At 45.3% G+C, this 25,804-nt stretch overlaps 2 protein-coding genes across 6 annotated transcripts; both read left to right on the forward strand.

Moving 5' to 3' along the window:
- The first annotated feature begins 2,594 nt into the window (after positions 1–2,594).
- TMEM139 (transmembrane protein 139) lies at positions 2,595–5,390 on the forward strand. Of its 2 annotated transcripts, XR_008658619.2 has the most exons (4): positions 2,595–2,791; positions 3,287–3,548; positions 3,769–4,319; positions 4,498–4,640. XR_008658619.2 is itself a non-coding variant. In XM_055284333.2 (3 exons), exons 2-3 carry the CDS (start codon positions 3,304–3,306, stop codon positions 4,172–4,174), a joined length of 651 nt encoding a protein of 216 aa, XP_055140308.1. In that variant the 5' UTR covers positions 2,595–2,791; positions 3,287–3,303; the 3' UTR covers positions 4,175–5,390. The 2 variants fall into 2 exon arrangements, 1 of the variants encoding a protein (XP_055140308.1); XM_055284333.2 differs by having other exon boundaries at positions 3,769–5,390.
- Positions 5,391–5,590: 200 nt separating this feature from the next.
- CASP2 (caspase 2) lies at positions 5,591–24,957 on the forward strand. 4 transcript variants are annotated; one of them, XM_055284319.2, is made up of 12 exons: positions 5,676–5,869; positions 8,884–9,034; positions 9,644–9,811; positions 9,961–10,042; positions 11,551–11,645; positions 11,918–12,094; positions 17,200–17,328; positions 17,481–17,571; positions 17,657–17,717; positions 20,042–20,138; positions 21,044–21,193; positions 21,931–22,040. In XM_055284319.2, exons 1-11 carry the CDS (start codon positions 5,796–5,798, stop codon positions 21,143–21,145), a joined length of 1,227 nt encoding a protein of 408 aa, XP_055140294.1. In that variant the 5' UTR covers positions 5,676–5,795; the 3' UTR covers positions 21,146–21,193; positions 21,931–22,040. The 4 variants fall into 4 exon arrangements, with proteins under 4 accessions (XP_055140292.1, XP_055140294.1, XP_055140296.1 ...); XM_055284317.2 differs by lacking the exons at positions 17,657–17,717; positions 20,042–20,138 and adding an exon at positions 22,198–24,957 and having other exon boundaries at positions 5,591–5,869; XM_055284321.2 differs by lacking the exons at positions 20,042–20,138; positions 21,931–22,040.
- The last annotated feature ends 847 nt before the right edge of the window (positions 24,958–25,804 follow it).

A 25,804-nucleotide genomic window follows, 5' to 3' on the forward strand; every position in this document is an offset into this window, starting at 1 on the left:
TGATCACGGCTCACTGAAGCCTCGACCTCCATGACTCAAGCAATCCACCCACCTCAGCCTCCTGTGTAGCTGGAACTATAGGCGTGTGCCACCACCTCCAGCTAATTTTTGTATTTTTTTGGCATGATCACAGCTCACTGCAGCCTCAACCTCCAGGGCTCAAGCAGTCCTCCCACTTCAGCCTCCTAAAGTAGCTGGAACTATAGGCGCGTGCCACCACACCCAGCTAATTTTTGTATTTTTTTTTTGAGAGACATGGTTTTGTCATGTTGCCCAGGCCAGTCTCAAACTCCCGTGCTCAAGCAATCCGCCCATCTCGGCCTCCCAAAGTGTTGGGATTACAGGCATGAGCCACTGCGCACAGCCTGCATTATTATCATGAGGGTATATTAATCAAGTTATGGCATATCGATTCAATAAAATATTACATGGCTATTTGAAATTACTACAATAAGGTCTTTATCAAGGTGAAATATATACAATATAAAGTATAAAACTTTTTAAAGATACAAAGTGGTTAGTATATTCTGGTTTGCATGTGGACAGTCTGGAAGAAATATATAAACGTTTTAAATGGCTGTGTTAGGATAATGAGATGGTAGACAATTTTTTTTCTTTAGCCTTTAAATATTGTCATGTTTTTTTTTTAACAAATGCAATTTTAAAAAATTGATTTTACATTACTGGAATTGAGAATGTATGAACGGGCACAGCCAGCCAGCAGTCTAGCCTCTCCAGTTGGGATCCAGTTCTTGTCTACTGCACTCTCTTTCAGGCAACCAAGAGACTTAAGATACAAAGGTCCACCTCTCCCAGACTCTCCCCTTACACCTCAGGCCCATACCTTTTGGCCCCGTGCCTCTTAGCCTACACCTTCCCATCCCGACAACTCACTCCTTAACAAACCCCCTTTCCTATCACACCCACCAATGACCCTTGGCCAGTTTCCTTCTATTCATATGTTAACTGTAGACTGCAGTCCTGATTCCAGCTGTACTTTCCCCTTATGACTGGCTGCAACAGAACAACAATCAGCCACCTCTCACTCCTGTGCCTACTTTGCATAGAGACACACCTCATTTAGACTCCCACAGCCTTCCTGTTAATGTCTCCCTGTCTCCGCTATCGATCTGGGGCTCTGGGACAGAGAATCTTCAATATCCCACCAGTGCCCACACTTATATACCACTACAGACACAGTTATTCTCATTCTCATTCTCTCTCTCTCTCTCTCACACACACACACACACACACCCTCTGCTATGCTTCCCCATCCCAGCTGTCCCTGGGGAGCCTGGATTGGATTTGTGCCCATGGTCTGCAGCTTCCCTCGGTCTGTCTGCTGGTCACCCTCTGAAGGAACGGGGCCCAGTGTTGTTCACCCTCTGGCTCAAGGACAAAGTATGCTTCTACTCACTCTCTACCTCCAAGCACCTACCCTACTCCGACTTAACTGCCTGACCCACAACTAAAAAGAACGGCTCTTGGATCTTCACAGGTGTGGTGAGGCCTGGTGAGAGGGGAGCCTTCTAGTTAGTGACCTACCACGTGTCAGGAACCATGTTAGTTTCCAGGATTCAGAGATGATTAAAACTAATCACGCACCTTGAGAAACTCACAGTGGAAGGAAAATCAGTAAGCAGAAAAATGCTACATAACCAGGTAAATGCTGGGACAGATTTAGGAAGGAATGGTGTGGATACACTGGAGCAGGCTCCAAAGCAGCATCACCTGGGAAGAGGATCTTGAAGACTCAAGAGTTAACAGGGTCAAGAAGTATACACACAAACACTTCTGACAGGTCTGCAGAAAACAGGGAGTCCATAAAAATAGCACTTGGGCAATGGAAGCAAGACACACCATTCCAGGCCCACAGCATTACTTTCTGTGTGCAGTGCACTGTGTGATGATCTGCAGAGATTAATAAGCCGAGGTCTCTGCTTCCAGTCACTTGGGAGAGACGCACAAGGTAAATTACCCAAATAGAAGGCAAACTGCCCAGGGCTGTAATTAACATACAATATGCGCCGAGAGGGAAAGGTTAATGCTAACTCTGGTCCTAAGTACAAAGATCATTGGCAGTCAGGGGTGCACTCTCATTAGGGTACAGTATTGGGTGGGTGGAGAGAGTAAAAACCAGAACAAATCAAGGTTCAGCAGTTGGAAGTCAGCCTTAGGGAGAAAAGGGGCGGAGACTGACTGGGCCAGAACAGAGGGATTGGGACAGAAAAAGAGGGTGGGGCCAGTGGGCTCCACCTACCCGCTCAGGCCCTTCCCCCCACCCCCCACCCCGTCTACTTTCTGCAGTCTGTGGAGACAGGTGAGCAACGAACTCCTGAGACAGGTGTGGGTGCGAGGATCGGGAGGGTCATGGGATTGGGACGGAGGTGTGAGGAGGGAATCTGCAATTCCTTGCTACACAGAGCGCTGGCAACTTCTGACAGGCTGTTTTTGGGGTATGGGCTGCCTCGGATTGTTGCTGTTACAAGGAAAGAAAAGGATTCCCCTGCTCACCACCTCCCAGCCACTGGGCTAACTCCTGGCAGGAAACTTGCAAACCGAGTTTAACGAGTTAGGATCAGCAGAGTGTAGAGGAGGGCCCTGGCAGATGTGGGGTCTAGAAGAGGACAGGAGTTATCAGGGCCTCCGGCCATTGTGCTGGGCCTTTGCCTGTACAATTGTTTCTCAAGCAGTTGTGTCCCTGTGGCTTTGGTGGGCCTGTGTGCACTTTCTCCCTCCACCTGGAGCATGGGCTGACACCGGAAGAAAGGAAAAGACAGAGTCAGACAGGGTAAGTGGGGCTCCCTCCTCTCTTCTCTAACAGGGCTGGATTGAGGGCCTCTGGCTGGGGAGGTGGGGGTTGGAGATCCAGTAGGAGCAATAACAGAGGAAGGGCAGGGCCTGCCCCATCACCTGAATTCCAGAGATGCCAGTGTGCACTGAAGCCCCAGGCAGGGTGTGCCCAGGACCGGATCCTGGATGGTGGTAAGGGACAGAGCTGGAAGGGAGACTACAGGGAAGGAGAAAGGAAAGAAGGCAGAGCCATGACACAGTCAACTTACAGAATGGCTGGGAGTCAAAGCTCCTGGGCTGGTTTCCTGGCTATTCCACACACTCCAAGACATAGAGAGAATTTCGGAGCTGGAGGGGACTCTACAGATTATTTGATTTGAGATTGAAGAACCTAGAAACCAAACAAAGAAATATCATATGGTTACTTTGGTATCTGACACAGCCATGACACCAATTGCTAGTGTAGACACAATAGCTGTGTGTCTTTTTGCAGGAGCCTGGGGAGGGGCCATGGTGCCAATGCACTTACTGGGGAGACTGGAGAAGCCGCTTCTCCTCCTGTGCTGCGCCTCCTTCCTACTGGGGCTGGCTTTGCTGGGCATAAAGACGGACATCACCCCTGTTGCTTATTTCTTTCTCACATTGGGTGGCTTCTTCTTGTTTACCTATCTCCTGGTCCGGTTTCTGGAATGGGGGCTTCGGTCCCAGCTCCAATCAATGCAGACTGAGAGCCCAGGGCCCTCAGGCAATGCACGGTGAGTTAAGGGTGGGCATCATAAGAGGAATACACCTTGGGCCCATCCTCCCTCTCTCCCTGTAGTCTCTGAGGCATAGAGTCTCTGGTTTCCTGTCATTGGCATCAGCGGGAGGAGGGGTCAGAGGCCAACAGAGGATCTTTTGCCCATAGCAGACAAAAAAAGGGAAAAAGGGCTTCTTTCATGGAAGCCACCAATGGCCTTATTTCTCTTCCCTCAGGGACAATGAAGCCTTTGAAGTGCCAGTCTATGAAGAGGCCGTGGTGGGACTACAATCCCAGTGCTGCCCCCAAGAGTTGGACCAACCACCCCCATACAGCACTGTTGTGATACCCCCAGCACCTGAGGAGGAACAACCTAGCCATCCAGAGGGGTCCAGGAGAGCCGAACTGGAACAGAGGCGAATGGCCTCAGAGGGGTCTATGGCCCAGGAAGGAAGCCCTGGAAGAGCTCCAATCAACCTTCGGCTTCGGGGACCACGGGCTGTGTCCACTGCTCCTGATCTGCAGAGCTTGGGGGCACTCCCCAGATTAGAGCCTCTGACTCCACCCCCTGCCTATGATGTCTGCTTTGGTCACCCTGATGATGATAGTGTTTTTTATGAAGACAACTGGGCACCCCCTTAAATGACTCTCCCAAGATTTCTCTTCTCTCCACACCAGACCTCGTTCATTTGACTAACATTTTCCAGTGCCTACTATGTGTCACAAACAGTGTTTCTGCCTGGACATCATAAATGGGGACTTGGACCCTGAGGAGAGTCAGGCCACGGTAAGCCCTTCCCAGCTGAGATATGGGTGGCATAATTTGAGTCTTCTGGCAACATTTGGTGACCTACCCCATATGCAATATTCCCAGCGTTAGATTGAGGATGAGGTAGGGAGGTGATCCAGAGAAGGTGGAGAAGGAAGAAGTAACCTCTGAGTGGCAGCTATTGCTTCTGTTCCAGGTGCTGTTCAAGCTGTTAGATCCCTTAGGCTTGCCAGCTTTGTGAGTTATTATTGAAAAATGAGGATTTCAAGAGTCAGAGGAGTTTGATAACGTGCACGAGGGCACACTGCTAGTAAATAACATTAAAATAACTGGAATGAACTCCTGATTCCAAAGCCTATTGTGTTTTCAACACAAGGTAATAGGAAGCCAAGCCACTTGCATGTCTCCCAATCCCTGTCTAGGGACAGCTGCTGGTGCAGGATGGAAGACTTCCTATAAACAGAATGGGCGACCAATTGTGTCTACAGAGGGGGTGGGCTAAGCATGGGCACCATGTCCCCAGCCTCCTGGACGAGCAAAGTCAGTCAAAGCTCTGGCGATCCCTGCTCCGCGTGCGTAGCAGCGTCTGTGCCTCTCCTGCCCAGGGGCTAGAGAGCAGTCTCCAGTGCAGGGTCCCCATCCTATCTGAAAACAGTGGAGTCAGTGGCCCCAGGTGGAGGGACTTCCAGTTTTAACAGTGGGTTGGTATGAAGGCCAGAAGGAGTGAACCGTGAGCTTTCTGGCGAGGAGACTCCCTCTTGAATCATCCATATGTAGCCCCGGGGCCACTTGCGAAGAGTCTCTAACAGCTTCTGCCTCACTCCTGCGCTCTGACCGCTAGGCTTTCACCCCAGCCGCCGGTCCTGATTCCTGAGATCCCAATATTGAGCACCAGGTTTCCTGGAATTGTGTGCTGCGGCTGTGATGTAGGTTTCGGCCGCTGGAAGCTGCTAAACCATAGCTGACGCCCCCTCCTAAGCCAGCCTTCCTTCCCCGCGCGGGCATCTGTCCAGGGCCTTGTCGCGCTCTCAGTCTCCTTCGCAGCCTGGCCCCGACCGTTCAACTTCAATAAAGCAAAACTCCAGCCACGCCCGTCTCCGTGAAGTTATCGCCATAGGCCGGCCAGGGGGCGCGAGAGGCACCGGGGTGATTCCGCGGGAATCGATAACCAATCGGATTCCCAGGCCGAAAGGAGCACACCCGCCCGCCCTCGCTCTTTCCCCGCCCTTTGCCCCGCCCCGCTCCTTCCCCTCCTTTTGTCTATCCGCCGAGCACCCGACTTCAGCCCATTGGACCGCGCGGCCGCCGCTAGAGCTCTGCGCCTGCGCACGCACCGGGCCGGGGACGGGGTGGCCTGGTGTGTGGGCGCGGCAGGGCGCTGGCGCAGGCGCAGTGTGCGTCCCCGTCTGGGGGGAGGGATGTGGGGGAAGCGACGGCCCCCGGTTTGTTTGGGCTGTGGGCGGTTCGCAGCGCAGAGCCCGGGAAAAGCGGGAAATGGCGGCGCCGAGCGCGGGGTCTTGGTCCACCTTCCAGCACAAGGAGCTGATGGCCGCTGACAGGGGACGCAGGTAAGTAGGGAACGGTCTTAGGGCTCGTTAGGGGAGCCCAGGGAAGGGGAGCGTGGCCCCCAGGCTTGCCGCCCTGCATCCCCCTCGCCTCGGAGCCCCGGAAAGCAGCCGTGTCCGCGCTTGCATCCGAGGGTGGGAGGCCCGCCCCGAGCCGCTCCGAGCCTGACTCCGCGCAGGGGCCCGCGGGCGGACCTCTTGGCCTTGTCTCTCGTGGGAAAAGACTGCCCCAGCCTCCCTTTGTTCAACCCACGAGGGTTCTAAAGGGGAGCTCTTTGCAGTCCTGCCTGCTCTTGGCTTCTCTTGAAGATTCTTCATCCTTTCCTCTGGCTCCCTTATGAGGGAGACTATAAAAAGACCATACTCTGTCCCCTTAAAAATCGACGAGACCTTCTGCAGACCTCGGTGCTCTGCCTGATGTGCATTTGATTTGTATCGACTGTATCATGATTTGCATGGCTTTGTATAGAATGACCAGATTTTCAAAGAAGTCAATACATGGTTTGGAAATTGAGTACTTTTGGCAGAACAAGTGGGTTCCTGTGGCTCCAAGTGTCCATGCCTCTGCCCCGGTCATTCCATTTCATGGCAGGCATCACCCAGGAGAACATTGTAATGCCTCCTGCTCGAGACTGAAGATTAAGGTCTTCGCAAAGGGAACCTGCAGAAGGACACAGAATTAAGACGTAGGAACTCCGTGGTGCCCTTCGCCCCTCCTCCCCTTCCAGTTGTGTCCTGAAATTCTAAATGATTGGAAGCTTTTATAATGTTTACGTTTAAGACTCTCATACTACGGAGTAGAGGAAGGAGCGGGTGTGCAGAGTGGGTGATGCTTCAGATTAAAACTAAAGAGTTGATTGAAAATTCAAGTCTGGAACTCGAGTGAGTTAAGAACTAGAAGTCAGTAAGTTGCAGGTATGGGTGAGATTGCCTAGGGAAAGGCTCTTCGAAGGGGCGTCCCTAATGGAATATCAGTATTAAGGGCAGGCCAGAGGCCCTCTAAAGAAAACAGGAACTGGATAGGCAGAGAGAAGACTCCTAAAGAATGCTGTCAAGGAAACCAGAGGAAAAGAACGATTTAAGGAGCGAATACTGCTGGTAAACTAATGGAAGAAATCTGCTGCACCACTGGTTGGTATCCCAGCTGTAGTGTTATATATGTGATCGTTATTACTGCTTTGATGTATTCGAAAGTGATTCATTCTTAAATAGGTTTTTTTATTTGTATAGCTCTTGTAGCCGGTTTTTACTGAAAGTCTGGGGTAATGGAAATATTACAGTAAAAAGAAGGAAAAATGGAGTTGCAGACTCACTTTTCCAAGCCTCAGATTCGTTGGCTGCTTCCAACCCACTTCGTCTGTTTTAGGATCCCACCTGCTATCTTAGGTCTCCCAGTTCCTCCAGGACCCTGCTCTTCCCTCTTGTAACTATAAATCTCTCACCCAATAACATCTCCAAGCCAAGTGCATCCATTCCATAGATGTGTGGTATTTCACTGATTCTAAGATACACATTTTTTCCCTACTTTTTTTTTTTTTTTTTTTTTTTTTTTAGACGGAGTCTGCTCTGTCACCCAGGCTGGAGTGCAGTGGAATGATCTCAGCTCACTGCAACCTCCATCTCCCAGGTTCAAGCAATTCTCCTGCCTCAGCCTCCAAAGTAGCTAGGACTGCAGGCATGCAGCACCACACTCGGCTAATTTTTTGTATTTTTAGTAGAGACAGGGTTTCACCATGTTGGCCAGGCTGGGCTCGAACTCCTGACCTCAGGTGATCTGCCCACCTTAGCCTCCCAAAGTGCAGGGATTACAGGCATGAGCCACCGTGCCCGGCCTCCCCTCATGTTTTAACACCTTAGAAATCAGGATGCATTTTAGAGTAGGTTTTTAAGTTATAAACGGAAGTTATTATATCTTTACTGCTATCAGGTGCCACCCTTCCTGTTGTTAACATATTTGGAAAATGTGACTGGGCAGGCTAGAGAACTCTGGATTTATGTAAACTAGGCATGCAGATGACATATATTGGCAATAGGATTATTTTAGTTTATAAGCAGAAGCTGATCTCTTTGCAAGCCTGTAGCAAAATTAGCTGGAGGTGACATCACATACCTATAGTCCCAACTATTTGGGAGGCTGAGGCAGGTGGATCGCTTGAGTCCAGGAGTTCTGGGCTATAGTGTGCTATGCCAGTCACGTGTCCACACTAAGTTCAGCATTAGTGTGGTGACGTCCTGGGAGCCAGGGTCCACCAGGTTGCCTAAGGAAGGGTGAACCAGCCCGGGTCAAAAATGAAGCAAGTCAAAACTCCTGTGCTGCTCTGTAATGGGATCATACCTGTGAATAGCCACTGCACTCCAGCCTGGGTGGCATAGTGAGACTCTTTTAAAGTAAATAGATAATACCTATCCACTGTGACTTTCTGTCATACTTTCTGCTTATCCACATCTTAACAGGATTCTGATAATTTCTAGAGCCATTTTGTCACTGGAACTTAAAGTTTAAAAAAACATGTAATTATATGTTTATATCACTAGAGAAAGAGAGTTAGTGTCTGCCTCATTTATTTTCTGTTAAAACCATTGGCTTGAGTTTTTGCCATAGTGTTATTTTAGCCCTCATCCAACTTACATCACTTTCACCAGCTTAGATAATGTGAGATGTTTTCTGAAATAATTCTCTTCATTAAAATTGGTCTATCAGAGAAGTATTCCGTCTCATAAATATGTGTGCTTGGGGGTACTATTTTGCTTAAGATAGATATTTCCCTCCCCTAGTCAGACCATTCATCTCAGATGATCTCAACTGAACATAAACCATAAGGAATTAGACATTATTTTCTTATGATCAATGTGTTCCTGCTTAGTATATCTTTGATTTAACCAGATTCAAGAAATATGCATAATCTTAGTTATTATAAGTGTTATTCTTTTTGTTCTTCCTATTCATGCCTCTTCCACTCCACACTTCTGTGCCAAATTGTGACTTGACAGCCTTTCCCTCTACCTTTTATCCGTAGGATGTTGGGAGTGTGTGGCATGCATCCTCACCATCAGGAAACTCTAAAAAAGAACCGAGTGGTGCTAGCCAAACAGCTGTTGTTGAGTGAATTGTTAGAACATCTTCTGGAAAAGGACATCATCACCTTGGAAATGAGGGAGCTCATCCAGGTATCTGGAGGCAAAAGAGAGAAGATAAATTGATCATAGGGGTGGGAACAGAGCATGACAAAATATGGAAAGGATGTCGTATCTTTCTTCCTTTTTTTTTTTTTTTTGAGACAGAGTCAGTCTCTCCCAGGCTGGAGTGCAATGGTGCAATCTTGGTTCACTGCAGCCTCTGCCTCCCAGGTTCAAGCAATTCTCCTACCTCAGCCTCCCAAGTAGCTGGGACTACAGGCAGGTGCCACCACCTGGCTAATTTTTTGTATTTTTAGTAGAGACGGGGTTTCACTGTGTTAGCCAGGATGGTGTCGATCTCCTGACCTCATGATCCACCTGCCTCAGCCTCCCAAAGTGCTGGGATTACAGGTGTGAGCCACCGTACTCAGCTGGATGTCGTACCTTTCTAAAGAAATGGAAATGCCCTTCTACCTTAGAGCATTTGAGAGAAATGATATATAACTCAAGAATAACAGGAAGGACTTCACCCAAACATATACTTTTCCTGTAAAAAGAATTCTTGAGATGGATGAGGACACTACTAGGAAGCTCATGTGGAGAAACAGAATTATAGCTAGAGAAGTAAATATGATTTCATGTTTTATTCTTGTGTTTTAGGCCAAAGTGGGCAGTTTCAGCCAGAATGTGGAACTCCTCAACCTGCTGCCTAAGAGGGGTCCCCAAGCTTTTGATGCCTTCTGTGAAGCACTGAGGGAGACCAAGCAAGGCCACCTGGAGGATGTGTTGCTCACCACCCTTTCTGGGCTTCAGCATGTACTCCCACCGGTATGAAGCTTTAGTAATATGGAGTGTTGGGAAGGGTTAGTTTGACTGGAAAAGAATTTGTAAATCAGAGGGAGGGAGACTAGATTTTGCTGTATTTGGACCAGACCACTTCCCTAAGGTCTGTCATCATGAGTTTTGATTTCTTACAGTTGAGCTGTGACTACGACTTGAGTCTCCCTTTTCCGGTGTGTGAGTCCTGTCCCCTTCACAAGAAGCTCCGCCTGTCGACAGGTGAGAATTGATGGACTAAAAGGGGTCCCAGGCCGGGCGCCGTGGCTTACGCCTATAATCCCAGCACTTTGTGGGGCCGAGGCGGGTGGATCACCTGAGGTCAGGAGTTTGACACCAGCCTGGCCAACATGGTGAAACCCTGTCTCTACTAAAAATATAAAAACTAGCTGGGCGTGGTGGTGGGTGCCTGTAATCCCAGCTACTTGGGAGGCTGAGGCAGGAGAATTGCTTGAACCCAGGAGACGGAGGTTGCAGTGAGCCAACGCGGTGCCACAGCACTCCAGCCTTGGCGACAGAGTGAGACTCAGTCTCAAAAACAAACAAACAAACAAAAAAAACAAGGAGGGGGGTGTCCCAGATTGACTTCTCCTTTCTTGTCTGGTATGTGGCTTTGCCCTAACATGAGCCTTTTTTTTTTTTTTTTTCTTTTAGAAATAGGGTCTTGTTTTGTCACCCAGGCTGGAATGCAGTGACACCATCATAGCTCACTGCAGCCTCGAACTCCTGGGTTGAAGGGCTCCTCCTGCCTCCGCCTCCCAAGTACCTGGGATTACAGGTGCATGCCACCACACCTAGCTCATTTTTAAATTTTTTGTAGAGAAGGAGTCTCACTTTGTTACCCAGGCTGGTGTCAAACTTCTGGCCTCAAGTGATCCTCCCGTCTTGGCCTCCCAAAGTGCTGGGATTATAGGCGTCAGCCACCATGCCCAGCTGAGACATAGTTTATATTGGGAACAGTTGTCAGTGCATTTGTTAAGGACTAGTAAGACAGTTTAGGCAGGAATTTGTGGTTTGTTTTTTTTTCTTCTTGTGACGGAGTCTTGCTCTGTCGCCCAGGCTGGAGTGCAATGGTGCGATCTCGGCTCACTGCAAACTCTGCCTCCTGGGTTCAAGTGATTCTCCTGCCTCAGCCTCCTGAGTAGCTGGGATTACAGGTGCGTGCCACCATGCCCAGCTAATTTTTTGTATTTTTAGTGAGAGATGGGGTTTCACCATCTCCTGACCTCGTGATCTGCCTGCCTCGGCCTCCCAAAGTGTTGGAATTACAGGCGTGACTCACGGCGCCCAGCCCAGGCAGGGTGTTATTAATAGTTGATCCATTTCCCTTCCACCCCAGATAACAGTTTTTATGATAATTGGCCCTTTGAGTAGCATGTATGGGCAGGAAGTTCGTGCTCAATTGGCCTCTAAAAAGCTGAATGAGAAAAGACTACATTTGGGGCCACCAGCCTGCTGATGGAGCAGCCTAGTGATTGGAACAAGGCTTCAGCTAGCCCATTCAGTCATTCAGCCAGTTGAGCATCTGCTACATGTAGGCTATGTGCAGAGAATCCTTTAGTGAGCTAAAACTAAGAGTCTCTGCCCTCATGAAGCTTACAGGTTTGGGGAGTGAGTGAGACCAATATTTATCACAACCCAGTTGCAAGAGATGTCTGAAGTTACAAGGACATATTAAGATTGATGGTTAAGTTATATACTAGTTTTTTGGTTTTCTGTCTATACCATAGATACTGTGGAACACTCCCTAGACAATAAAGATGGTCCTGTCTGCCTTCAGGTGAAGCCTTGCACTCCTGAATTTTATCAAACACACTTCCAGCTGGTGAGTTTTTGCATAATGACAAGAGGAAGAGAGATGGGAAATTAGACACCCTTCCTGGGAACCAGAACTTAGTTTGCATGTACATTTCCTTTCTGCCTTATTAGTCAGAAAGTTATTACTGGCTAAATGCCTTCTGTGAGCATTTGTCTATTTTTACCTGCTGGGGGTTAAGAAGAAAAATACGATGTCTTTGTTTTCTTGAAATGTCTAATCTAGCCGAGGAATCATCTGTTATGAAGACGCTCATGGTCTAACTGGCCTCTCCTCCACAGGCGTATAGGTTGCAGTCTCGGCCTCGTGGCCTAGCACTGGTGTTGAGCAATGTGCACTTCACTGGAGAGAAAGAACTGGAATTTCGCTCTGGAGGGGATGTGGACCACAATACTCTAGTCACCCTCTTCAAGCTTTTGGGCTATGACGTCCATGTTCTATGTGACCAGACTGCACAGGTACCTGAGGCGGGAAAAATTGACATGTAAATTAGAGGACTGAACAACACTTTGGGACCAGAGACATCTTTTGCTCCTGTGCCTGCTGGCATATGTCTTAAAAGTTGGTTTACTCTACTTACATTTTTACTCACTCTGTTCTGCCTCTCACCTTGCAATCTAGTAAGAAAGAATTAGGGCCAGCCAGCCATTTTAGTGTTGACATCTCAGGTGTGGTTTCATAAAGTAATAATAGTCCGCGGTTGGGTTCTCACTTTTTTTTTTTTTTTAAGACAGAATTTAGCTCTGTCACCCAGGCTGGAGTGCAATAGCGCGATCTTGGCTCACTGCAACCTCTGCCTCCCAGGTTCAAGTGATTCTCCTGCCTCGGCTTCCTGAGTAGCTGGAACTGCAGGCGCGCACCACCATACCTGGCTGATTGTCGTATTTTTAGTAGAGACGGGGTTTTGCCATGTTGGCCAGACTGGTCTCAAACTCCTCACCTCAGGTGATCCGTCCCCCTCGGCCTCCCAAAGTGCTGGGATTATAGGCATGAGCTATGGCACCTGGCTGGGAAAATATTCCTAACAGTTATGTAATCACAAGTCATATCATAGGGTAGATTGTTTGTGGACCAGATTGCTAGAAATTGTAAACATTTTCATTATGGGCTGTTCGTCATTAACCTCAGTTACTGTACTGCACAACTGACTTTGTGACCTTTAGGGTTTCTATTTTGCAATCAATAATGGCCTATTTGTAGATTCATATTCACTATTTTGATTCCAGAATAATAGAACTTTCTTAAACTTGCTTTGAGGTTGTCAGTGGTGAAATTAAAATTTCTAGGAGATTCACTTTGATCTGTGGGGATAGAGGGTCTTTGTTTTCCATTCAGCATTGTCTGTAGTCTTCATTTCTCTTTCTCAGCTGCCCTCCTTGTGTGAGAGTAATTATGTATTTACTATATTTTTGGCAAGGCCAGTTTCCTCCACAGGTACCTGGGTGTTGTCCTTTACATGCTATTTTTGCCAGCTTCCCCATTGTAGCATATGCAATGTAGTGAAATCCACCCTTGCTTCAAAGCCACGGCAGGAACAGCTGCTTCAGTCATCAAGTATTCAGGTAGTTTATATGCTTTCCTGAGAAGTCTGCTGGGCATAAAGGGACAAAGGGTAGGATACCAGCCATAATTCCTACAGAAGGTCACTTAACAAAATGTGCACTGTGTGTGTTTTCTTAGAGGTTTTGGTCCAGCCATTTCTTTTACTAGAAATCTATTATGTCATGGTTTTTCAAGTTGTTTGCAGCTGATAAAGGATCTTACATGTCTAATAGTTAAAGATACAATACTGAGTCACTAAGTTAGCTATATACTGCTGTTTTCTCAGAGACCGTCAGATATGGTGAGTTTATGAGCTCACTTCATAAATAACATTTCCATTTATGCTAAGCCTGATGCATATTCAGTGACCTATTGGATTCTAATTCTTTGGTTGAATTGCTCTGTAACTGGAATTTCAGTAGAGTTGAACTTCGAGCACTGTATGATGGGGGACTGTGTGAGCTGCCACAGATTTTTTTAAAGATCAGATGAGAGAGTTTTGACATGAGCATAAAAGGCAGTGTGTCCTCTTATATTCCTAAGGACTAAACAAGATTAGAGAAAAAATCTTCTGTCAGAGCTAAGAAGAGCAAGTGCCTAGGTAGATATGATCAGAAGGATAAATGGAGGAGGCAGAACTTAAGCTGGCCTTGAAGGATAGAAGTTACTGAAGCAGAGAGGAGTGGTGAAGCCACCCTAGGCAGGGAGAACAGTATGTGGACAAGAAATGTGTGTGTTATAAACCAGGTAGTTGCAATGGGTGTCATAATTTGGTGCACTGGGCATCTGCACAGAATACTCTTCCTGGTGGGATCTCCCTAGAGACTCAACTCGTTTATCATATAGCTATTTGGCAAGCAAAGAAACAGAACAAAAAAAAAAAGATCCTCTTTTCCTATCAAATCTTTCTTACTTAAGAGAGGAATTCCATTTAAAAACAGGAAATAGTATAATTAGTCTTAGAGACTCCTCTTACCCTGATAGTGCTGCAGTGAACATGGGTATTCTCACTGCCCAGATGTTTTCACTTTTCTCTTTAAGTTTTTATTGCAGCTACTTCATGAGGTTACTAGTTCTAGAATTTTGATTTACCCTATGTTAGGAAACGTACTCTTCAAAGTGGAAATTTCCTTTTACCATGTGGTATTGTTTTTTTAGCTTGCATTTGGGTCACAAACTGCTTTGAAAATGTAGGGACAAGCTATGGGTTATCCCTGGAAAATGCAGCTGCCCATATAATTTAGCATGTAATTTCAGAGGTTTCACAAGTTACTCCCTTCACATGTCCCCCAACCCCTAGCCAAAAATACACTTAGGAGTTAAGAACCCTGCTATTTATAGAAGTACTGTAATTTTATCGAAAATAAATCTGCAGATCCTATTTTAAGCTATGCTACTTGTGGAAAAATTCCTCCAAATGTCTAATCCCCATTTATTGAATGGTTTAGTCTTACTAAGTTTGGTTACAAAGTGCTTGTATTCTTTTTTTGGACATTGTTTTCTATTTACTGACCTAATCTCACTAAATTCAAAATGCTCGTGATTCGGTGCCCAGGTATATAATTTTTGTTTTCTTTTTTTTTATTTTGAGATGGAGTTTCACTTTTGTTGCCCAGGCTAGAGTTCAGTGGTGCGATCTGGGCTCATTGCAACCTCTGCCTCCCGGGTTCAGATAATTCTCCTGTCTCAGCCTCCTGAGTAGCTGGGATTACAGGCGCATGCCACCACGCCCGGCTAATTGTTGTATTTTTAGTAGAGACAGGGTTTCATCACATTGGTCAGTTTGGTCTCGAACTCCTGACCTCAGGTGAGCCACCGCGCCCGGCCTTTGTTTTCTTCTTTGAGCAAAATTAACTTCTTTAACTATTAAATGTTAAATTCTATTAGCGTCAGCTCCAGAGGAACATTCACAGTTACGTATTCTCTTGAAATTATATATTCTTGAAAGAATTTTTTGATTATCTGTCATTACCTTAAGATTTCTATTATTATGGTTGGCTTCTACTTAGAAAATACACATACTTTTCAACAACACCAATCTCTTTATTTCTAGTTATATTGCAGACTTTCAAATATTTTATGTAGTTGCATCTCAATTATCTACAAACAGAAGTATTCCGAACAGATAAATTAGTAGCTCTCAAACTTTAACATATCAGAGTCTCCTGGAGGGCTTGTTAAAACATATTTTGCTGGAGCCCAAGATTTCACGTTTCTTCCAAGTTCCTGGGTGATGCTGCTGTTGCTGCTTTAGGGGCCACACTTTGAGAACTACTGCAATATGTTATATTATAGAAGTGTGCTTTTTGTTTTGGCAGTGTGTGTGATTGAATATATGTGTGTTTTAACTCTTCCACCCAGATAACTTACTTATTTTCATTACATTTTATTCAAGTTTATAATAAAATGAACTTTTCTCTCTGCCCAGCTCAGAAGACCCAGACATCATGAATTATAGAGGGAGGCATAGGTTTAAACATGTGCCCGATTATTGTGCTCTTTAGGTACACAGTATAACTTTCTGATGGATGGACCAAATGCTTAAGGTAGTGCTCTTCATGTATCGCAACTTAGTGCAAGATAAACAAGATTCTCCAGGCATGGTGGCACATGCCTATGGTCCCAGCTACTCTAGAGGCTGAGGCAAGAAGATTCCTTGAGCCCAGGAGTTCCAGGCTGTAGTGTGCTATGCTGATCAGGTGTCCAAACTAAGTTCATCATCAATATGGTAACCTCCTGGGAGTGGGGGACCACCAGGTTGCCTAAGGAGGTGTGTACCAGCCCAGGTCAGAAATGGAGCAGGTGAAAACTCCTGTGCTGATCAGTAATGATCTTGCACCTGTGAATAGCCACTGCACTCAAGCCTGGGCAACATAGCGAGATCCTGTCTTCAAAAAAAAAAGATGAACAGGAACAGAGTTCTTAAGTCGCACTACAACATTGACCAGTAATAGATTTCTTTGAGAAAAATACTCTTTATTAGACATGCACATTGTAATAACGGCACATTTTTTGCAATGTGTCCCAGACACAGTGATCGGTTTTTTTTTTGTTTTGTTTTTTTTGAGACAGGGTCTTTCTCTGTCACCCAGGCTACAGTGCAGTGGTGCAGTCACAGCTCACTGCAGCCTCAACTTCCTAGGCTCAAGCGATCCCTCCACCGTAGCCTTTAGAGTAGCTGGGACTATAAGCATGTGCCACCATGCCTGGCTAATTTTTTTTTTTTTAAAGATGGAGTCTTGCTGGGTTGCCCAGGCCAAGTCCTTTGTCATAATATCTCATTTTTATCTTCACAAACTTAGAGAAAATACCCTCATAATTTTTTTTTTATAAAGTGAAAATTGGGGTCTCAAGGGTCTGAGTAAATTGTTCCAGCTCATGAAGCCAAGGTTCAAACCTAGATTGATCTGAACCCAGGGCCTGTGTATGTAATTACTGCCCTGTACAGAATCCTCCTTCATAGTGCGCTCTTTCTGAAACAAAGCATTTTATACAGACATCGTCACTATCTCTTGGATACTTAGAATCTTAGAAGACAACATACAAGTATTGCTGTTCTCTACTATCATGATGCTGTCACAGAACAGTTTATTTTCTTGTAGCTGAATGTGCATGTTACTTATTCATAGCTACACTTTGAGTCACCCTTGTGCCATTTATATACAAGGGCACTTGCTCTAATGAAGGATCTGGTTATGAACAGGGAATTAGAGTTGACCAGCTCATGATTAGCTTCTTTAGTAACTTGCTTTAATCCAGGAGCTCTTTGCCTAGCTCTTTGCCTATCTCAGTGAGTCTGAATCTGTATTCAGAATATTGTGTCTGAACTCATATGCATTTTTCTGGTGAGTCCATAGCTTGCTTTAGTCTCTCAAAAGGTCTCTTCTTTTATCATTGACCACAGGAATATACAGAAAGCATTTTATCTTCTAAAAGCTTAGGGTTTCAAAAAGAAGCCAAACTTTGATGCTTATATTGGTGCTGACTTTAGTGCACAACACTAAACATTCCTTTCTTTTAGGAAATGCAAGAGAAACTCCAGAATTTTGCACAGTTACCTGCACACCGAGTCACGGACTCCTGCATCGTGGCACTCCTCTCGCATGGTGTGGAGGGCGCCATCTATGGTGTGGATGGGAAACTGCTCCAGGTGCGGATACGCTGGTGGAAGCCAACTGTTGAAAGCAGGCTGCTTTACCTCCTGCCTGCTGTCTGTCGAGTGATGGCTACTGTTGCATGTGTAGGACTTAGGACGCCCCGCCGAGTGCTTAACCTCCCTTCTTCCTTCTTTCTTTCTGGCAGCTACAAGAGGTTTTTCAGCTCTTTGACAATGCCAACTGCCCAAGCCTACAGAACAAACCGAAAATGTTCTTCATCCAGGCCTGCCGTGGAGGTGAGTGCCCTGGCAGACCAGCACCTGGGTGGTGGCTCCTGGGCGGCCTCCCACCAGCTCTCACTTTCCTGTTTGCTCCTCTCAGGTGCTATTGGATCCCTTGGGCACCTCCTTCTGTTCACTGCTGCCACCGCCTCTCTTGCTCTGTAAGTGTCTCCCAATGCATGGGGTGTGCTGGGACTTGGGCAGCCCATGGCTCTCAGGCTGGTCAGCTCTCTGTGCACCACCATCTCCTGTTCTCAGGTCTCTTTTATCAGTGTCTTTGCCTTCCTTTCTGAGAACTCTTACTCTTTTCTGTACTTCATTAACTCTGGTGCCCTTTTTTTGGTTACTCATTCCAGTTATGGATTTTTGATCTGTCTTTTTCCTGTCCTTCTTATTTTATCTCCTTTCTTTCACTCTTTCTCCTTTTCACTTGTTCCATATACTTCCCCGTTTACAGACACTTCCACGCTTGCCTCCTTTCTTCTTCACATTCGTGGGTCATGCAGGATAGCAGAACTGAATCTGTGACGGCCTTTGACTCTTCCTTTTCATTGAGCTGCTGCTGCCCCTCTTTCCCTCATGCACTCTGTTGTACTCCTTTAAGAGCCAGGACTGCAGGACAAGGATTAAAAGACACATAGGCATGCTTCTCATCCTGGAGGAAAATAATAGTAATTAAGAGCCCTAACTTTGGAGTCAAATTCTGACTTCACCATTTACTAGTAACGTGAAGTTAAAGAAGTTAAACGGCATCCGTCCATCTCAGTTTCCTCAACATAAAATGAAAATAGTCCTTGTACCTACTTCATAAGGTGCTTGTGATGGTTAAATGAGATCATGCATTTAACGGCTTACATAGCTCAGTACCTGGCTCACAGCACATCCACAAAATATGCCAGCTGTAACTCTTAAAACACGATCAGTGCCGTAAAGGGCTTATAGTTTGCTTTAAAGGTCACTGTCTAAACATTCAAATAATTACTTTTTTAATCTCTCATGTAGCCAAATGTAAAATAGCTAATATTATTGTCATCCTGATCTAATATTACCGCAGAATATAGTCTGCTGAGGTCCTGCAACATGACTCAGACTACGGCAGTTACTACCACAAAAGCAGAAGGAAATGTGGCCTCTCTAAGGAGCAGACCAGTTACTCAGGAAAATAAAGTAAATATAAATGAAGTAGCTTAAGACTAGTTCACAGGCCTCATGTAAGCAAAGGTGAAATTAGCAAGGTACAAACTGTACTTAGGAAGGAGTATGCAGTAAGAGTAGATCATTTTAAGTGAGGGTAGTTTAAAGAGATTTTGTGGATGAGATAAGGCTTAATTTGTACCCGGAGTAATTTGATTTACATAGTTATAGAGTACTATCTAGAGTCTGTCATAGGAAAGAAACAATACAATATGATAAGCACACTGAGATTCAGAGGGCATGTTGTGTCTCCCCTCCTCCCAAACAAATACTCGGATCTGATTTTAAAACAGCATCTGTATGAGTATGTGAGATGTGGCTGGTCACAATGAAGTGGGTTCACCTCATTACAAACCTTTAGTCATAACTGAGATTTTGGACGTCAGCAGGTAAAAGTAAGGAACAGTTGGGAGCTTAAGTAAAAAATAATGTGATGAATTGTTTTTCCAGCAAGGTTGCCATGGAGGGGGCTGCACTAAAGAAAGAGGTTATGGGTCAGGAACTTTACTTTTCATTCCCTGCTATCCCCAGGCTCAGGGCACTGCCTGACACATGGTAGCACTTATAAATGTTGAATGAATGGATGAAAATTAATCTGCCTGAAAAACTGTAGGTATTATGTAAAAAACAAATATGAGGATATTGTGACAAAAGAACCAGTGGCATTTATCGATTGATGGATTTGTGATGTAAAGGTGAGAGAGGAATTCTCCTTTCTCTTTAGCTTGGCCTGTTTCCTTTAGGCGTCTTTACTAACAAAATGACAGTTAAATTGTGATTTTCTCCTCCTATATCTAGGGATTTCATACACTATTGGATCTGGATAAGGAGTAATTGCTCTTTTCCGGAGTAATCTGGATCTTTTGCTCTGTCTCTCTAACTTTTCTGAAATTAAATCCTTCAAGGAATGACCAGTAGCCAATTGTTCATTGAAAATTTGAGTTCACCTGTCTTCCTGCTGTATTTGGTTAATATAATTAATGTCTAGAAAAAGCTCCACCCCCCTGCCCCAGTCAGCGTCTAAACTGGAGTGTAAGCTCCATGATGGCAGGAATTTTCTCTTCACTCTATCCCTAGGCCTTAAAGTAAGACAGTGCCCAACACATGGCAGTTGCTTGACACATTTTTATTAAATCTGTGCTTTGGTCCTTTCCCCCACAATTCTTGAAGCTTCCCTTCTTTCCTAGGCTCCCTTGATGTTGCATGGATCGGGAAGTACTATAAAAGAGCATACTGTTACTTTTGATGTGTTGACCTGAGAGTCCTCCCTATCTGTCTTTCCTACTGACAGCACCCCTGCCCACACCCGAAATAAAACACCATCATCAAAAATAAGAGTCTGTCTTGGGATACATAAGGCTTGTATCAAGAGCAAGGATCTGCTCAGGGTATGTTGAGAAATTACTGCTAAAACTGAATAAGGATGATCTTTTTAAATTTTCTTGGAGAAAATAGTCAAATTCTCCCCATTTTAAGTTTTTCCTCTTAAAATTTTCATAAGGCCAGGTGCGGTGACTCATGCCTATAATCCCAACACTTTGGGAGGCCGAGGCAGAAGGATCACTTGAGGCCGGGAGTTCAAGACAAGCCTGGTCAACGTAGCCAGAGCCCATCTCTATTAAAAAAAAAAAAAGATTTAAAAAGTTATCTTAAAAAATAAATTAAAAAATTTTTTTCTGAAATCTTGGATGCTTGCTCTAATTTATCTTATGAAAAATAGTGCTTCAAAGATAGCAAAACCACCTTGGAAACAACTGATCATACTTAGTTTTATTATTTTTTTGATACATAGTTTGAGGTTGTGATTTTTATGTAGCATAGATATGGTAACCGTATTTGTTATTTATTACCTTGTTTTTTCTTGTTTATGTAATTAAATATATCAACATTTTATTATGTATTGCAATAAAAAGCACTGTGACTCCCAGGCATACTGTTAATTGAACAAGTGAGTTGTGGACTTAGATGATTTTCAGTTCCATTTACAAGGAGTATTTGATTTGGCATTTTCCCTGTCTTATACAGAATGGGAACTGCTCCAACCACATAGATGTGCATGTGCTTGAGCGTGGTGCCTGGTGTGTATGAGGCATCCCCTGAGTAACAGATGCATGCTGGGAGAGTAATAATTTTTTTTTTTTTTTTTTTAAGTTTATCAGCCATAGGTTGGAGGCAACAGCTGGAAATGGCTCTTCCCCTTCAAGGTTTTAGGGAATGTGGGCTTGTCTGTGACAGGCCCAAGAGAGACAGGAAGAAGTAACATCATTGTCCATTCTGTCTGCCTTTGTTACAGATGAGACTGATCGTGGGGTTGACCAACAAGATGGAAAGAACCACGCAGGATCCCCTGGGTGCGAGGAGAGTGATGCCGGTAAAGAAAAGTTGCCGAAGATGAGACTGCCCACACGCTCAGACATGATATGCGGCTATGCCTGCCTCAGAGGTACTTTTGAGTTCCAAAAGAGTTGAGTCATGCCTCATTTTATTGCACTTTGCTTTATTGTGCTTTGCAGGTACAGGTTGAGTATCCCTTATCTGAAGTGTTGAGACCAGAAGTGTTTCAGATTCTGGATTTTTTTGTTTTTTTTGGATTTTGGAATATTTGCGTTATACTTACTAGTTGAGTGTCCCATATCCAAATATTCTAAATTTAAAACGCTCCAGTGAGCACCTTCTTTGAGCATCATGTTGGCACTTGGAAAGTTTCAGATTTTGAAGCATTTCAGATTTTTGGATTTGGGATGCTCAGCTGCTTTTTACAAACTGAAGGTTTGTGGCAATCCTCTGAGCATCTATCAGCACCATTTTTCCATTGGCATGCCTCTGTTAGCATTTTTCAGCAATAAAGTATGTTTTAATTACAGCATATGCATTTTTTAGACATAATGTTGTTGCACACTTAATAGACTGTAGGATAGTAACCATAACTTCCATACACACTGAGAGACCTGAAAATTTGTATGACTTGCTTTATTGCCATATTCACTTTCTTAAGCTGGTCTGGAAACAGACCTGCGGTATCTCCAAAGTATGCCAATAATCCAAGAGTGTACCCTCCTAGACTTAGATTCTTCATGCTGGGTTCTCTGGGGAGGGTGCAGGTGCCATGGCCGGGTCTAGTTTGGGAAGTCCAGCTGTGTGATGGCATTCACACTGTGATGAATGCCCTTTTGGTTGCAGGGACTGCCGCCATGCGGAACACCAAACGAGGTTCCTGGTACATCGAGGCTCTTGCTCAAGTGTTCTCTGAGCGGGCTTGTGATATGCATGTGGCCGACATGCTGGTTAAGGTGAGCCGGTGGGCTCTGTGACCCCTGTGCATCTCCACGGTGCTCTACTTTCCTCCTCCCTTGAATGCTCTTTCATAGTCCGTCTCTCCTTCCCGTTGTGCTGCTCTCCTGAAGCCCGAGATTCTCAGACTTGGGCCTATTGGTTCTGCCCCTCCAGGTGAACGCACTTATCAAGGATCGGGAAGGTTATGCTCCTGGCACAGAGTTCCACCGGTGCAAGGAGATGTCTGAATACTGCAGCACTCTGTGCCGCCACCTCTACCTGTTCCCAGGACACCCTCCCACATGATGTCACCTCGCCATCATCCACGCCAAGTGGAAGCCACTGGACCACAGGAGGTGTGATAAAGCCTTTGATCTTCAGGATGCACGGTTTCTGTTCTGCCCCCTCAGGGATGTGGGAATCTCCCAGACTTGTTTCCTGTACCCATCATCTCTGTCTTTGAGTGTGGGACTCCAGGCCAGCTCCTCTTCTGTGAAGCCCTCTGCCCGTAGAGCCAGCCTTGGTCGGACCTATTGCCAGGAATGTTTCAGCTGCAGTTGAAGAGCCTGACAAGTGAAGTTGTAAACACAGTGTGGTTATAGGGAGAGGACACATGAGTTCCCCATATTTGTGTTCAGTTCCAGCTTTTGTAGATGGCACTTTAGTAATTGCTTTTATTACATTAGTTAAGATGTCTGAGAGATCATCTCCTATCTTTTATTTCATTCATATCCCCTGCCCTTTTTGTCCTAGAGTGAGAGTTTGGAAGGTGTCCAAATTTAATGTAGACATTATCTTTTGGCTCTGAAGAGGCAAACATGACTAGAGACACACCTTGCTGCAGTGTCAGGAAGCGGCCTGTGCGTTCCCTTCAGTACTGCAGGGCCACCCAGTGGAAGGACACCCTTGGCTCGTTTGGGCTCAAGGCACTGCAGCCTGTCAGCCAACATTGCCTTCCATTTGTACCTTATTGATCTTTGCCCATGGAAGTCTCAAAGATCTTTGTTGGTTGTTTCTCTGAGCTTTGTTACTGAAATGAGCCTCGTGGGGAGCATCAGAGAAGGCCAGGAAGAATGGTGTCTTTCCCTAGACTCTGTAGCCACCTCTGTATCTTTTTTCTTCCTGAGAAATGTCCATCTCCCTTACTATTCCCACTTTCATTCAGTCAACCTGCACTTCATATCTAGATTTCTAGAAAAGCTTCCTAGCTATCTCCCTGCTTCATATCTCTCCCCTCTTTACCTTCATTTCATCCTGTTGGCTGCTGCCACCAAATCTGTCTAGAATCCTGCTTTATTGGATCATATAAACACTCAAAGATGTAATGTAGTTCTTTGTTCCTGCTTTCTGCTTCAGTATTAAACTCTCCTTTGATATTATGTGGCCTTTATTTCAGTGCCATACATGTTATTTTTTTCAACCTAGAAACCTTTATCCCTACTTACCTGAAACTTCCCTGTTCTTTAAGACTTTTTCTGTCTTAAAGACTTTTTCTGTCTGTTTTTTGAGACAGAGTCTCGCTCTGTTGCCCAGGCTGGAGTGCAGTGGCGCTATCGTGGCTCACTGCAACCTCCACCTCCCAGGTTCACACCATTCTCCTGCCTTAGCCTCCCGAGTAGCTGAGGCTACAGGCGCCCGCCACCACGCCCGGCTAATTTTTTTGTATTTTTAGTAGAGACAGGGTTTCACCATGTTAGCCAGGATAGCCTTGATCTCCTGACCTCATGATCCACCCACCTCAGCCTCCCAAAGTGTTGGGATTATAGGCGTGAGCCACTGTGCCCAGCCAAGACCTTTTTTAAAAAAAAAAAAAAAACTTCCATTCTTTCTTCCTCCAGTCCGTTCTCCACATAACAGAGTAGTTTTGGTTTTTAATTTTTTTTTTGGTTGTTTGGTGTTTTTTGTTTTTTAAGGCGAGTTCTCACTATGTTTCTCAGACTGGTCTCGAACTCCTGGCCTCAAGCCATCCTCCCGCCTTAGCCTCTCAAATAGCTGGGACTACAGGCATGAGCCACCACGCCTGGCCAGGTTTTGGTTGTTTAAATATAAATCTGATCACCCCCCTGCTTAGAACCCTTCTGCTTTCTATTATACCTCATTTAAAATTTAAACTCCTCACCTTGGTTTATGAGAACTGGTTCTTGCCTTCTCCTTGAACCTCATTAAATGGTAATTTCTTGCTATGCTCCAGCCTGAGTGGTCTCCTCTCAGCTTCTAATTTTGTGCTCTTTCCTGCCCTCTTCCTGGGCCTTCTCAGCTCTCCACCCCCACCACTCTTGACTCAGGTGGTGTCCTTATTCCTCAAGTCTTGACCATTCCTGGGCCCTTCAGTCCCTGAGCAGTCTACTTCTGTGTCTATCACCACATCTTGTCTTTTCCCCTCATTGCATTTATTGCAGTTTATATGTATGCTACTTCTACTTGTTCATTTCTGTCTCCCCTACCAGGCTGTAAATGAGGGCAGAAACCTTGTTTGTTTTATTCACCATCATGTACCAAGTGCTTGACAGATAGTGGGTCTTCAGTAAATGTTTGTTGAATAAAAGAGGGAAGAAGGCAAGCCAACCTTAGCTACAATCCTACCTTTTGATAAAATGTTCCTTTTGACAATATACACAGATTATTATTTGTACTTTGTTTTTCCATGTGTTTTGCTTTTATCTGCTGGCATTTTTAGCTCCTTGAAGACATATCATGTGTGAGATAACTTCCTTCACATCTCCCATGGTCCCTAGCAAAATGCTAGGCCTGTAGTAGTCAAGGTGCTCAATAAATATTTGTTCTGTGAGCTGGGTGGTTTGAAGCCTTGCTGCCAAGTCCTGCCTTTGGGTCGACATAGTATGGAAGTATTTGAGAGAGAGAACCTTTCCACTCCCACTGCCAGGATTTTGTATTGCCATTGGGTGCCAAATAAATGCTCATATTTATTACTGATATGTGCTCAATATCTGTTTCTGTAGATACTCAGTCCTCTGAAGCCCATAGATTTCGTTTCCTTAGCCCCTTACACTGCAGCATTCCTCACCACCTCACAAGGCATACCCAGACCTGAAAACCCCTTATTTTGCTGCCATGATCCTGTGAATATATGCAGGTGTGGGCCCATCTCGGTTTGCATAGTCCTGGGATTTCTCACAGATGAAATGGAAGTCATTAGCAAACAGTGCTGGTTCTTGGTTATTTAGACTGTGAGATGTAGGCTGCCATAACAGATTGGGCTGGAATAGAAGGATGGGAGAGTGAAGATAGTAAAATTCCATTTCTTACCTGGTTGCATTTAAGGTCTTCTAGAGTGGGCATAGATTGTAAGAGAATTCTAGTGCAGCATAGAAGAGATCAAAGCAATGGATTTGTGTAAGTTGGGATATTTTGGGGGTGCATTGTATCTAAAGGATATGCCTGAGAGGTAAGTGCAGGTGCAGATGGGCCATGGAATTTGGCAAGAGATGGAACGTTCTGTAGGAACTTTCTACAGAAGTTTTGGTAGGAAACAAAACTTTTTTTTTAAATACGGGGTTTCACCATGTTGGCCAGGCTGGTCTCTAACTCCTGGCCTCAAGTGATCAGCCTGCTTTGGCCTCCCAAAGTGCTAGGATTATAGGTATGAGCTACCACGCCCAGCCAGAAACAAAACTTTTTTGTTTGGTAGGAAACAGCTGTGGGAGCTGGAAACATTGTTGAGTCATACAGAGAAGGGAATGGCTGTCTAGGAAGAGCAGAAGGGGATTGAGGTGAGCTGAAGCACCTCGGCAGATAGAGCAGAATTTGGTACAGAACACTG

This window comes from Symphalangus syndactylus, chromosome 6, assembly GCF_028878055.3.
Source record: "Symphalangus syndactylus isolate Jambi chromosome 6, NHGRI_mSymSyn1-v2.1_pri, whole genome shotgun sequence".
NCBI classification, from domain to species: Eukaryota; Metazoa; Chordata; class Mammalia; order Primates; family Hylobatidae; genus Symphalangus; species Symphalangus syndactylus.